The sequence below is a fragment of the Leuresthes tenuis genome, unplaced genomic scaffold, assembly GCF_036924035.1.
Source record: "Leuresthes tenuis unplaced genomic scaffold, fLeuTen1.0.hap1 SCAF_20, whole genome shotgun sequence".
Lineage (NCBI taxonomy): Eukaryota > Metazoa > Chordata > Actinopteri > Atheriniformes > Atherinopsidae > Leuresthes > Leuresthes tenuis.
Window position 1 is genome coordinate 31,320,273 of NW_027325374.1, and position 15,285 is coordinate 31,335,557.

Below are 15,285 nucleotides of genomic sequence, written 5' to 3' on the forward strand. Positions count from 1 at the left end.
CAATGTGTATAACACTGGACAACGTTGCCCCTCTGAAAAGGAAGGTAATCAGTCAGAAGAGGTTGGCTCCTTGGTATAATTCACAGCTGTGTGCGTTAAAGCAGACTGCAAGAAAGCTGGAGAGACAGTGGCGTTCCTCAAATTTAGAAGAGTCTCAATTAGTCTGGAAAGATAGTTTAATAACGTATAAGAAAGCACTTCGTAAAGCTAGAACTGCTTATTATTCATCATTGATAGAAGAGAATAAGAATAATCCCAGGTTTCTTTTCAGCACTGTTGCCAGGCTGACAAAGAGTCAAAGAGCTCTGTTGAGCCATGTATTCCTTTAACTCTCAGCAGCGATGATTTCATGAGATTCTTCATCAATAAAATTGTTTCTATCAGAGAGAAGATTAATGGAATCCTTCCCTCTATTATCACTGATGTATCATCAAGTAGAGCAGCTTTAGAAGTATCTTTCGAACCTGATTTGTATTTAGACAGCTTCTGCCCAGTTGATCTTTCTGAGCTAACAACAGCAATAGTCTCTTCTAAACCATCAACTTGTATGTTAGACCCAATCCCAACCAGAGTGTTCAAGGATGTTTTCCCCTTAATTGACACTTCCATATTGGATTTGATCAATCGGTCTTTGTTGACAGGATATGTACCTCAGACTTTTAAGGTTGATGTAATTGAATCTTTACTTAAAAAACCTACTCTTTATTCAGAAGTGTTGGCTAATTATCGACCTATATCCAATCTCCCTTTTTTGTCTATAGTTCTTGAAAAAATAGTTGCAGTTCAACTTTGTGATCATTTACATAGAAATAATCTGTTTGAAGAGTTTCAGTCAGGATTCAGAGTGCATCATAGCACAGAAACAGCACTGGTGAAAGTTACCAATGATCTCCTCTTAGCCTCTGATAGCGGACTTGTTTCTGTGCTTGTCCTGTTGGATCTCAGTGCTGCATTTGATATGATCGATCACAGCATTCTGTTACAGAGACTTGAACATGTTATTGGGATTAAAGGAACTGCATTAGGCTGGTTTAAGTCATATTTATCTGATAGATTCCAGTTTGTTCTTGTAAATGAAGAATCTTCCTCACACATTGGAGTAAGTCATGGAGTTCCTCAGGGTTCTGTGCTTGGACAGATTCTTTTTACTTTATACATGCTTCCATTAGGTAACATTATTAGACAGCATGGCATAAATTTCCATTGTTATGCTGATTATACTCAGCTGTACCTGTCTATGAAACCAGATGAAACCAATAGGTTGGTCAGACTACAAGCCTGTCTTAAAGACATAAAGACCTGGATGACTCAGAACTGTCTGCTTTTAAATTCAGTTGTTCTCTTTGGACCCGAGCGCTTCAGGGAGAAATTGTCTAGTTATATAGTTACTCTAGATGGTATTTCCTTGGCTTCTAGTTCTACAGTGAGGAATCTTGGAGTTATTTTTGACCAGAATTTATCATTTGACGCACATATAAAACTGGTTTCTAGGACTGCCTTCTTTCACCTTCGTAATATTGCTAAAATCAGGAACATCCTGTCTCAGGGTGATGCAGAGAAACTAGTTCATGCATTTGTTACTTCAAGATTGGATAATTCCTTATTATTGGTCTGTCCCACATATTCTCTGAAAAGCCTCCAGCTGATCCAAAATGCTGCAGCCAGAGTTCTGATGCAAACTAACAGGAGAGATCATGTTTCTCCAGTTTTAGCTTCTCTTCATTGGCTCCCTGTTAAATTCAGAATAGAATTTAAGATTCTTCTCCTCACATATAAAGCTCTTAATGACCGAGCTCCATCATATCTTAAATATCTCATTGTAAGATATTTTCCTAACAGAGCACTTCGCTCCCAAACTGCAGGTTTACTTGTTGTTCCCAGAGTTTCTAAAAGTAGAATGGGAGGTAGAGCCTTCAGTTATCAGGCCCCTCTCTTGTGGAATAAGCTGCCAGTAAATGTCCGGGAAGCAGACACCCTTTCCACTTTTAAGATTAGGCTTAAAACTTTCCTTTTTGATAAAGCTTATAGTTAGGGATGGCTCAGGTAATCCTGAAACATCCCATAGTTAAGCTGCTATAGGCTTAGACTGCTGGGGGACCTCATCTGTCACACCTTTCCTCACTTTGCTCTCTTTTTCTCCCTGTTTAATTTCTCAAATGATATTATGTACATGTGACATTATTGTGTTTATTAACTTGTGTTTCCCTGTTCCAACAGATATCCTTTGAATGGCGTTATGGTGTTTTTCCCCCCTCTTTTCCCTCTTTTCTGTCTTCTCAAACCCCAGCTGGTCGAGGCGGATGGCCACCCTTCCTGAATCTGGTTCTGCCAGAGGTTTCTTCCTGTTAAAAGGGAGTCGTTCCTTTCCACGGTTGCCACAGGCACGCTCAGGATGGGAGATTGGACTGAAGACAAGTTTCGGTGCAATCTGTTGGTTTCCTTAGCTAGGATATTATTTTTTGAATTGGCTCTATATGAATTAATTGGATTATGATTACAATGAATTGAATTCCAATTGGCTTGAATTGGACTATATTACTTAAGTGCCTTGAGATGACAATTGTTGTAATCTGGCGCTATATAAATAAAATTGAATTGAATTGAATTGAATTAAATCCTTAGCTTGGAAATCCAAAAGCGAGGCAAGAAATAGAAGAACAGGCACTGGGAACACAGGAGGACAAAGTAAATACACTTAGGAAGATTCTTAAACAAGAAGCACAGAAGTCAGCCGAATTACCACTGTAATAGACAATCTGACGAAGACTGGTTGCTCCTCCAGATCCTTAAGAGGGTGTCTTGACGAGCACAGATTTGGGACAGGCGTGAGAGCAGGAGCTAAAACAGACTCTCCCAGGCTTCCTGGAAAACCTGTTTAACCCTGCCAGGCTCCCGCCAGCTACTGCCACATCCTGCCACATCCTGCCAGATACTGCCAATACCTGCCATGGAAGCTACCATTGTTTAGGGCAACTGCCACTGATAGATTCTTATACACTGATCAGCCATAACATCATCACCACTGACATGTAACAAGAGTAACACTGCTGTTAAAGTGCAATCTTCTGCTGGGAAAACCTACATTCTGGCTTTTACATGGATGTTACTTTTAAACTTCCCACCTGCCTATATGGCTGATCGTGTGAATGCATTAATGTAGGTACAATGCAAATCAAAAGTATGTGTACACCTACACATACAAAATAAATGGGTAGCCTGTTAATGAAAACATAATGTAGCCTGTTAATGAAAACATAATGTATAGGCTATATCAAAACGATATGTTATTCATTCTATATACAGTGGGGAAAAAAGTATTTAGTCAGCCACCAATTGTGCAAGTTCTCCCAGTTAAAAAGATGAGAGAGGCCTGTAATTTTCATCATAGGTATACCTCAACTATGAGAGACAAAATGAGAAAAAAAAATCCAGAAAATTACATTTTTCTGATTTTTAAAGAATTTATTTGCAAAATATGGTGGAAAATAAGTATTTGGTCAATAACAAAAGTTCATCTCAATACTTTGTTATATACCCTTTGTTGGCAATGACAGAGGTCAAACGTTTTCTGTAAGTCTTTACAAGGTTTTTACACATTGTTGCTGGTATTTTGGCCCATTCCTCCATGCAGATCTCCTCTAGAGCAGTGACGTTTTTGGGCTGTCACTGGGCAACACGGACTTTCAACTCCCTCCACAGATTTTCTATGGGATTGAGATCTGGAGACTGGCTAGGCCACTCCAGGACCTTGAAATGCTTCTTACGAAGCCACTCCTTCGTTGCCCGGGCGGTGTGTTTGGGATCATTGTCATGCTGAAAGACCCATCCACGTTTCATCTTCAATGCCCTTGCTGATGGATTTTCATTCAAAATCTCACGATACATGGCCCCATTCATTCTTTCCTTAACACGGATCAGTCGTCCTGGTCCCCTTGCAGAAAAACAGCCCCAAAGCATGATGTTTCCACACCCATGCTTCACAGTAGGTATGGTGTTCTTTGGATGCAACTCGGCATTCTTTCTCCTCCAAACACGAGGAGTTGAGTTTTTACCAAAAGGTTCTATTTTGGTTTCATCTGACCATATGATATTCTCCCAATCCTCTTCTGGATCATCCAAAAGCTCTCTGGCAAACTTCAGACGGACCTGGACATGTACTGGCTTAAGCAGGCGGACACGTCTGGCACTGCAGGATTTGAGCCCCTGGCGGTGTAGTGTGTTGCTGATGGTAGCCTTTGTTACTTTGGTCCCAGCTCTCTGCGGGTCATTCACTAGGTCCCCCCGTGTTGTTCTGGGGTTTTTGTTCACCGTTCTTGTGATCATTTTGACCCCACGGGGTGAGATCTTGCGTGGAGCCCCAGATCGAGGGAGATTATCAGTGGTCTTGTATGTCTTCCATTTTCTAATAATTGCTCCCACCGTTGATTTCTTCACACCAAGCTGCTTACCTATTGCAGATTCAGTCTTCCCAGCCTGGTGCAGGTCTACAATTTTATTTCTGATCTCCTTTGACAGCTCTTTGATTTTGGCCATAGTGGAGTTTGGAGTGTATATATATACTTGAGGATGATGAAATTATTAGAAAATCCTCACAATTTCTTATCCCTCATATTCTCAAATTGTTTTGGTAATTGTAGAGAACAGTAAACCTGTTCTTTAACCTGCTGGTTTTTAAAGTGTCCACATACTTATTTGTTAATGTAGCCTTAAATTTGCCATCCGTTGCACATGCAACACAATCAACAATAAGACATGAAATACCTGAGGCAGATAAACTTTTGCATGTTCCATAGCTCTATTTGTGATAGTTTGTTTCTGTGTCTTAAATTACCTTTTTTTTTGCATAAATGCATCTAAAAATGTTTATGAAAAATAACCAAATATAACTATCATTATTTGATAATAATGACTGTACTGAATGGGTAACAAGTTGTAACAGGCTATAGCTATTAACTGTGGGGTATTTCTGAGCGCAGACAAGCATAGAAAGGTATATTTCTCATAACTCGTGTTGGAGCAGTAGGTTGAGGAAAAAGAGTTTATTGAAAAAAACAAAACATAAGATGCTGCCAAGGCAGAAGCGAAAAAACTCCAAACAAAACTTAAGCAGAATTAAAGACATTAAACCGGCTGGTCACAAGAGAAAAAACACGAAGGAAAAAATTACACGGGTGAGCAAATACAACCAACATACAAACGGTCTGGCACTGAACAAAGGAAAACCATTCAGCATGAAGCAGCTGAAGACCAGGTGTGACACAGGAAGTAAAATTCAGCAGAAAATAAACAGGGAAACTCTACAAAATAAAACTGGAAGTAGGGTAACTAAAGCGTAAGAAATAACAGGAGACCAAAAAGAAGAACCAGAACATAAGAAAACTCAAAACACTGATCATGACAGTATTTTGAGCAGAAAATATTTTCATTCAAATAACTTAATCTGAGCAAACAAAAAATAAATTCTGTGCACATGAAATTAATTTACGTTTTTTCTCCTGTGTAGACGAATAATGTTCAGACTTTTTCCTCAGTTTTATTTATTCTAATCTCTCCTCTGTGTGCGGCCACACACCTGTCCGCATGCTCGCTTAACTTGATATGTGCTATAACACCAACCAATCACAGGCTCGATATTCTTGTAAAAATGTTTGGAGTTGCACGATACCCATGGTACCCCGTGGTGCCAAATCGTTATGGTTCCTACAATACTAGAAATTCTACACGACAGTACTACCGTGGATTACTATACTAACGGTGCCAGTTTCCGCTACACAGCGGCCGCTTCGACTCTCCTCGTGGCTTCTCACCGCTTGCTACTCCCTTGTAAACAAACCCACACGGCAACCACTGCAACCGACCTACACAGCTGCTGAATGACTGTCTGTTTGCCTGTTACTGGTGACCTCCAGGATATGATAGGCTGTTTCCGCATGCTGGGTCAGCCCATCTGTTAGCTGATTGGCTGTTTGTGTGTTTCTGACGGCTAGAACAAATTCCATGTAGACAGCTCCGCTTCAATAGAAATTCTCTTCAAAACTACATTTCTGTCTCGCCCAGACGCGAGCACAGCAGTTACAAACATGAGACAACACATACACACACACACCCCATGGCAGAAGCACCGCACCCGAGCGGCAAGTCTCTCCGCAGCGTGCTAGCGGCACCACTAAAAACAAACTCCAAAAGCCACCTTTGGAACTATTTTGGGTTTAAACAAGGCACAGACGATAAAGCAATAGACTATTGGTTCCTGTTTATTGTATTTTGTCCTCTAGGTTTTATTATGTTGGAGATGAAGCATTATTGTCAAATAAATTTTTTTAAAAGACAGTGGATTTGTTATCCTATGTTGATTATTCATATTAGTATTATGTTTATTATGCACATAACAACAAACATAATTAATAAGTATTTATAGCTTGTATAAATACGTTGCAGTTCATAAAAATAATAATAATAAAAAAGGCTGGAGTATCGCGATAATACCCGGAACTGTGATACTTTGTCTGGTATAGTATCGTGGTTACTTATTTTGGTATCGTGACAACTCTAGTCTGCACTCAGAACACGCCACTGCATCCTCAGGAATATGGCACAATTATAACGCCATAAGCGATTCATGGTCATCTCATACAGTTCGTCCAGTGCCCATGTGGTGTCGGTATGTGGGGGAGCTATAAACAGCGGTATAGCACATCGTTGTAAACCTCTAGGTAGATAAAAAAAAGGTCTGCATTTGATCATAAGATGTTCAAGACCAGTAGAGCAACCCAACGAAATTGTTTGTATACACACACCACCACCAGCCATGTCCCCATAAAAATAATGACATTAAAGTTCTTTCACACTGGCACTGTTTGGTCCAAACCAGAGTATGTTTCCTCGGATAGTCTGCTTCTTTGGGCATGTGTGAAAACTCATCTGAACTCTGGTGTGGACCAAACAAGCAAACTCTTGGTTCACTTGCAAATTAACCCAACGGACTATCCAGTGAACCAAAGAGACGAGGTGAGGTAGAGCGCAGTGCATTTTGGATAGAAAATAATTATATATATCTATCTATCAAACTCATTCCAACGAATACCGAATGTGGCTTTTTTTTTTCAATATTCGGTTACCGAATATTTGGTGCATCCCTAATTGATATATGGTCAGAGGACGATATATCGTGGTTGCTTGTGGCTAAGGTTATTGCTCCATTTTCAGTCTTAATCAATCAATGAGCGAGGTTTTGTTCTTCCTCATGCTTTTTTGCTTACTGGCCAGTGCTCATTTCGGGCAATAGCGCCCCAAACAAGCAACTGTTGTAACTGACATTGTTCTAGCAGTTTGGTCAAAAGTGCAGTGTGAAAGTAAACCGAACTAAATGAAGGTGGGTCATTTTTCAGCATTCCCTGCCCAATTGAACCAAGTCCCTTGGACTGTCCAAGTGTGAAAGTGCCCTTAATATCATGGTGGAAAGTCATCTTGGCCCCTCGTTCTCCAGTTATTGAACATTAGCTAGGAGAATGCTGGTAACGTGTCATGCCAAGGTAGTTTTACCTACAGAAAATGTATGAATCCACAGTATTGTTTAATTTCTTTTCGTAAACTGAAAAAATAGCCAATGTAGAACTTTGAATTATCTGTTTGAATTTAAAAAAAAAAAAATAGTTATGTTTTGTAATATTATTCGATGTTCTTTGCAAAAATACATGCTTTTCTTTTCTGAAAGTGTTGAATTGTATTCATTTCAATTAACTGAAAAAGCATACTGAAACAATTGCTCTGAAAGCTATTTCCGCCTCCTGCTGAACCACAGTTCTCATTTAACAACATTATAATGTTGGTCTGTGATGACTTCAATTACAGTTGAATTTCATCCATGCTCAGTTTTCATTACAAAGTTTGAATGAAATAAAGGATGTTAGTACGAACATATTTCAAAGAGAGATTTGTCAGCGGAATTAAGGTGGTGATGACCACAATCAACATTTTTGTTGGACCAAAATGTCATACAACCAAAATTATTATACAATCTTTACCACTTTAATTTCAAATGACAAATCTCTCTTTGAAGTATGATCAGGGATCTAGACAGGCTTTGCTTTAAACATGTAAATATCATGAAACCTAATTTATAGCCAAATATTGCTGTGAACCACAGATTCTTTTGAACCAACAGCCTTTAACTTAACTTAAAATGATACTTAATAATACATCCAATGTAATAAATCCAATCCCACTTGTTGGGATGGCAGCCACATTGAATTTTTTGCCACTTAAGAGCCGAGCGGGAACTAAAGCACCTTAAGTGACTGTAGTTCAGGAGAAAGAGCGGTCGGTCGGAAGATCGGAAGTTTGATTCTTGGCTTCACCAGACCAGGCTAAATGTTGAAGTATCTTTGACACTGCATCCCACATTGGGATCTAATGCATTTATCGGTGTGTGAATGTGTGTGATAAAGAAGAAAAGCACTGTGCTGCCTGTTACACTGTGTGAGTAACTGTTCAAGGCGTTGTGCCATTTCTGATTTTCTCTGTGGGAGAACATCGTACATGTAAGCATTGCAAGATTCACTGCACATACATTGTCTACATATGACTTCAATAGTGATTTTGTCAGATGATGTGGTTATGAAATTGTGGCTTTATTACAGTAGAGCAGTAATAAATAAATGCTTATGTCACATCCATTTAATGAGTTTATTTTCAATCGCATTTTCTGATCCATGTAGAATGCTGAAAAAGGTAACTATATTTACGTATATTTAAGTTGAGCCGCTTTACTGGTAATTTGGTTGTCATTATACTTATACTTAAATGTTTTTTTTTTATGCAAGATGGAACTTTGAAGCATGTACAGATTACAATATTTGAGTCCAGCTAAGCATATACATACAGAGTGATATCCTGTTTTGGTCAGCCTAAGATAATAACTTATTTTCCATATATATGTACATATACTGTATATAGATACAGACATGCATACTATTTTAGCTACTGACCTATCCCTTAAGAAGATGAGCAGCAGTCAGTTAATTCTCATGGGAAAAGAAAACCCCATAACACTCCATTTCCAAAGTCAATGTCAGACTCATTTTATACAGGCAATGCATTTTTCAAACTTTCTGACACTTAATTGACATTTTTCAGAATGACAAATAAAATGCCTCCACGTCTCAGCAGCACATTCTCGCAACATCTGACAGCACGGATTCTTTTTCAAACCAAAGATGAATATGAATATATCATACAAATACAACCTAGACACGTTTATATAAATATTTACTAAATATTATGTACATCCAACTTTACTTTTATATATAAATGTTAATATACTTACACTGCAACTGCTCAAGACAAAATTCATTGTTGCAGTTGCTTAGACCAGTGTTTCTCAATCCTGGTCCTTAAGGCACCCCGCCCTGCACGTTTCCCTGCTCCAGCACACCTGATTCAAATGAATGGGTTGTCCACAGCCATCTGCAGAGCTTAAAGACCTGACCCATTAATTTGAATCAGGCGGGCTGGAGCAGGGAAACATGGAAAACATGCAGGGCAGGGTGCCTTGAGGACCAGGATTGTCAATTAAAGATATTTAATATATCTCCAGTTTGCTATGTACCCATGAATCCTTTTATTCTCCCCAAACCAAACCCAGTAAGCTGCGTTGCTTTGCTATGAACAAAATATATATATCAATCTTGAAAGAGGAGGCATTTGTCAAGTTACCTGCATGACTGCATTAGACCAGCCAGACTTTGAAAAAAGCCCACGTCCTTCTTGTCTTTGAGATAATCCAACATTTTCTGTCAAAGTTGCAGAGCAAAACAACAGAGAACAATGGGACTATCTTGTTACATCTTACATAATGTTCTGATTGAAACAGATCTAGAGGATGGACTCAATAATAATAAAATTATTAACACGCTGTCAATTTCACATCAATATAATACAAAGCCTTATCGGTAGGATCTCAACATACACTAAAAATTTCAAGAGAATATCATAATTATCCTCCTGTTGTCAGGTTCATGTCCTACATGTACAACATGCAAGTCAGAATCTAATACATGTAGAAAAAAAAAACATTGTAAAATTCGTTTAGATCTGCATACTATATGCCCAGTATTGTATAGGTCGTTTTCAATATATCAAAACATTTCTGATCAGTCAAGGAATGAACCCCAAACAACATCTGGAAGTGTACTGTGGAATTCAACACAAATCTGAGATGCGAGACCAAAACGTTATAACTCTCTGTCATAACTAATTTTGAAATGTTTTGCAATATTTTTGCAAACATGTACAATTGTTTTATAAAATACAGTGTGTGTATATATGCTCTGACCCACTCCTCTAACCATCACAGTTAAGTTGCAAAAGGTATATAGTTTCTTCTGCTTGCCCCTTTTGCCAAACACAGTAACTTCAGATAATTATTGTTCTAATGCTGCCCAATTTATTATGTAATTTGAGAGTATAGAATAGAATGATGTAGCTAATAGCTGTGAATTCAAAATGCAAGCCAAGGCATACCCTTTCAAATACAATAGAGAGTAACACTGAAAAATTAAATCCATCTGTCCATTGAAATAAAACAGAAACAGTAGTAGTTTAACAATACCTGCTGTACTGTCGAGTTTCCTCCATTGAGAATAGCTATGCCCAGTTTCAGAGTCGATGCGACCATAGGACCCATCTCACCTAGAGGAGAGCGCCCAAAACATAAATAAACTTTATTATGAGCTTATCAACCACAAACCTGGATTGCTCCCATTCCCCGTCTTTTACTCAAAGTATTCATATATATCTCTATGGCATCTCTGACAGCCAGACCTCAGTAAAAAAAATAAAGTCCATACTGTTTAGAACTATCAGACAGAAGGTCTAAGTTCAAAGTCTTGGTGATATTTTCATAATAGTAAGGTGGATTTATTGAATCACTAACACTGACAAAAAATATTTACAAAAGTTTTTTAATCAATGTTTGAATGGTGCATATATGTACATTAAACCAATTAATTTAAATTTTTTAATATTTTATTTTAATTTTTATTATTTTTTCGTCCAGTGACAAAGTAAGAAACAAGCATTGTGTCAGCCTTGTGTACCTGAAATACTGCCTGCATGCAGATAGTTGGACAAAGAAACACAACATAAACTGTGTGAACTAGACACTGGTCTTGCTCAGCTGCAAGTAATGTAGCCAGTGTCAGTTTGAACCGACAAACCTCCACGCTGCAGGAGAACTAGCTATTAAGCTAGCTGTGTGTACCCTCCCTTTTTCTTCAAAGATTTTAGATCGCTGAAGGCAAATACATCATGGCTAGATTGATCGGACATGTGGATCTTTTCCAGTTAGCAACTGATGTTCTCGCTAATCAGATAAGGGATGCCAAGAAAGTCCTGGTGTTGCTAAGCGTCATGGGGTCAAAGAAGTATAGATTACTGGACAGTTTGATTGCCCCTGAAAAGCCTGGGGATATTGATTATAAATGCACCTTGGATTTTTTACGGGATCATATTGTTCCAAAGCTGCTAGTGATTGCATACACTGAAAAAAAATGTTTCAGTAATTCAGTGCTTTCACCTTAAAATAACAGTTTTTCATGTAGTGCATTACTTGGTGATTGTTTGTAATTATGTGTCCTCAGTTTTGTATGTAAATTGAATCATTCGATCCAAGTAATATTCACTAAACCAGTTCATTGGCTTAATTAGTTGATATTTCCAAATAAAATGCAAATGAGTGACATCGGTGAATCTGGCAACATTCGGAGCATGACGTCAACACATTTGAGCGGTCTTTTGTCAGACATGTACTATACGTACATGGTCCACATTTCAACTAGGTTGGCGGACATTGTTGACTGAGACAGGGAATAACGTGAATATGGAACCATGAAGGTAAGTTTTAAGCGAAACAAACTATGTACGTTCCTGTTGGCTCACCTACTTAAGTCAGTTTCTCCGCACTGAAAGCAGCTGTGGCACTGGCAAATCAAATAGTGTATTTTCCTGCTAGCTAGCTAACTAGCTAACTAACTTTGCTGGCACGCGGTATATTCAGCACTTGGCGACCGCCTAAAGTCTAGTTTATGCTTCTGCGTCAAGTTGACGGCGTAGCTACGGCGTAGGGGTCCACGTTGATGCCTGACGTGCACCTCCAAAAAATCCTAATTACGCGTTGAGTTGTTGTGGACCGCAAGGGTTGTGATTGGTCTGCTCAAAACGTAATTTCCAGCAGTTGCTTTTTCTGGTCTTAATAGCTGTATACGGCGAAGAAGCTCTTCAGATCGACCTGTTGACATTCGAAAGTATTGAAAATGCATTTGTTCATTTGAGTTGACGATTCAAGCACTCTTGGCTTGGCTTGATAGAAATGGGATGTAGGTGCATTCCCTTTATAGAGTAGTGCGTGTACACACACTAAGAATAAACTTTCCTGATGTGAAGCTCATACCAGCTCAATGTGGTGGCACATAAATACTTTCTTTATTACTTTCTATTGTAGTCTAAAATGTAAAGATTGTTTTATGGGTAAAAATGCTATTATTTTGTTAAAAGAAAATAAACAACAGAAACAGAAGTTGTGCGTCATGTATATTTGAATAGATTTCTTATGAGTAGATTATTATCGTAAAAATTGACATGTTACAAATGGTTGAAAACAAGTTAGTTTACATCTTTTTTTTACAAGTTTCATATACAACTGAAAATTCAACTGATTTAAGAATACATTAATACTAGTATGTGCATTTGTACTGTACTTACTGTATCTTTAATGAAATATATGTTTGGTGAAAATACACATATAATAATTATAATAATGTTTGCTGGATTCAAGCAATCTTACCTAAATGTTTAGTCATGTTTTTGAAAATGTGAGGCGCTTCATTAGACCTTTTCACATCAACGTAAAAAAGACGTTCTTTGTAGCCCACCACTCTTACTCCGTGCTTATTCACCTATGCCAGAGAGGAGGCTAATTCTTGTGTCAGTATGTGTTTACACACATCAAGCCAGCATCATGAAATCAACTTTGACCCACCATGCCACCTCTGTACATGATATCAATGTGCAATAAAGTGGCATCGGTCCCATGGGACTGAAGCTGAAGGCTATTTGTTGACATTAAGTTGCATAGTGATACCTTCCTGTTGTGAAGCTTTCACCAGCTTAATCTGTAGATCTCTAGATTTCTTAATCACTTCTCAGCAACAAATGTTGAAAGAATAGAAGATCAACTGCCGTCCAGAAGATAGAGAGTCAACCCATTTCACAGATGCCCTGGCAGAGGGCTGGAAGATTAATGCAAAGGCTTAGAGTGTTGCATAACATAGATATGTTGTATCAGGTCTGAAAAATGTTAAGTAGTGTTGTACAAAGGTTTACTCACTTCTCTTGTACTCTAGATAGTAATGTCATAGCATGTAAATGAAAGGGGTGGAGGAAGAGCTTTAACTTAAATTGGCTTACCTTTACAAGCACTGATTGTCTGGAGTACCATCTCAGCAGCTCCACGATCATGCAACCGAGCCTGTTGATACAACAGTTTTTGCTTCTCCATCTCCTTCTCCTATTTGTTTCAAACAAGACACTGATGAGCACTTGTATACCATTCTATTACAAAAATCACCAAGGAGACTGACAGATAAAAGTAGTTACTGATCACCTACTTCAAAGCTCTTTACTTCTCCATCTTCATCCTCCTCATCATGGCAACTCTGAGGGAAGTGACAGTGATGACAAAATGAAGAATATATGGAGAAAATTTGTGATGTATCACAAAAGGAGCAATTAACATAAAAACTTTCATAAGACAGTGAATTCATATCTAACGAAAGGATTCCTGTTGCTGTTACCCTTGCCATGATGTCAGCGTATGCCATGTAGAGATTGTCTTCCTCCAATTTACTGCAAAAGGAACACATGCACACATAAAAACAGTTTGATGACTGACCAGCCCTATTCTTAATCTTTTTTTGCCAACACCTACAAAAGATGGGCCTTAGCAACAAAAGTCTGGAAAAGTTGTGCAATATCTGGTGGAACGTGTCACAACTAACAGCAGCTAATATGATGAACTGGCAAACGTCAATTATATGATTTGGAATAAGATTGACAAATATTATTTCCTTCCTTTTATGTCACTTTGGATAAACGTGTCTTCTAAATGATTAAATGTAAAGATGAACCATCACGGCAGGTTGAGTCAAAGATGGAACGAGGCTCACTCCTCTGTGAAAGACTGCACAAGTAAATAGTTTAATAATAAATGAGAAAAAAATGGATCTCATTGTGGATCTGAAAAAACTGGGGATCATCTTTATCATCACTTTGCTAATCTCCCTGATAAACACCCCAGCTTGATTATGCAGCGGGATCCTAAATGTTCCAAAATTCCGCCATTTCACTATTTCTGAAACAACTGTACTACTAAGAACAACAAAACTTTTAGAAATGGTTTTCTGTCTTTGCTCTTATCTGTACCTGATCCAGGAGTTCCTAGGACTAAACGGCTTGTTATAAGGTCCAGTCAGTTTGTCACAAGTGGACATTAAATAATTCCTAGACAAGTCAACCTAAGCCATCAAAGCAGTGTTTAGCCAAATAAAACAAATGACACGTGGATTTAAAGGTTGTGTATGTGTACTCAGTTTAACTGACAGTGAAACAAAAATATCGTCCACTGAACCAAAGGTAAAATGATTTAAAAAGTGATTCAATTACAGTGGTAAAAGGTAAATTACATACTATATACCGCTTTTTTAGTCTGACTGACCACTCAAAGCGCTTTTATACTACATGCCACATTCACCCATTCACTCACACACTCTTTGTACTTTATTCTACACCAATGGATGCATCGGAAGGCAAAGAGGGGTTCAGTGTCTTGGCCAAGGATGCTTCAACATGTGGCCCAGAGAAGCCAGGAGTCCACAACCACTAACCTTCCAATTGGAACAACTGCTCTTACTCCTGAGCTACAGTCGCTCCAGTGATGTCAATGATCTGTTTTGTCCCAGATTTTGAAACTCCTTGTTAATCAACAAACATCCATCTATTTTATATACCTGCTTAATCCAACTAAGCGTCACTGGGGGCTGGAGTCTATCCCAGCTGTCATTGGGCATAAGGCAGGGTACACCCTGGACGGGTCACCAGTCCATTACAGGGCCACACAGAAACAAACAACTATGCACGCTCACACTCAGTCATAAAGTAAATTTAGAGATACCAATTAACCTAACACACATGTTTTTAGGTCGCTAATTATCAAACATGTGTTACATTATA

General features: G+C 38.4%; 1 protein-coding gene across 8 annotated transcripts in view; it reads right to left on the reverse strand.

Moving 5' to 3' along the window:
• ryr2a (ryanodine receptor 2a (cardiac)) overlaps positions 1-15,285 on the reverse strand; it is a 388,615-nt gene that overhangs the window by 78,968 nt on the left and 294,362 nt on the right. For all 8 annotated transcript variants that reach the window (XM_072372753.1, XM_072372750.1, XM_072372751.1 and 5 more), the window contains exons 83-87: positions 13,851-13,902; positions 13,665-13,712; positions 13,465-13,564; positions 10,610-10,689; positions 9,715-9,791 (exon numbers count right to left, since the gene is read on the reverse strand). In XM_072372753.1, coding sequence (XP_072228854.1) covers positions 9,715-9,791; positions 10,610-10,689; positions 13,465-13,564; positions 13,665-13,712; positions 13,851-13,902 — 357 coding nt within the window. The remainder of the gene's footprint in view (positions 1-9,714; positions 9,792-10,609; positions 10,690-13,464; positions 13,565-13,664; positions 13,713-13,850; positions 13,903-15,285) is intronic.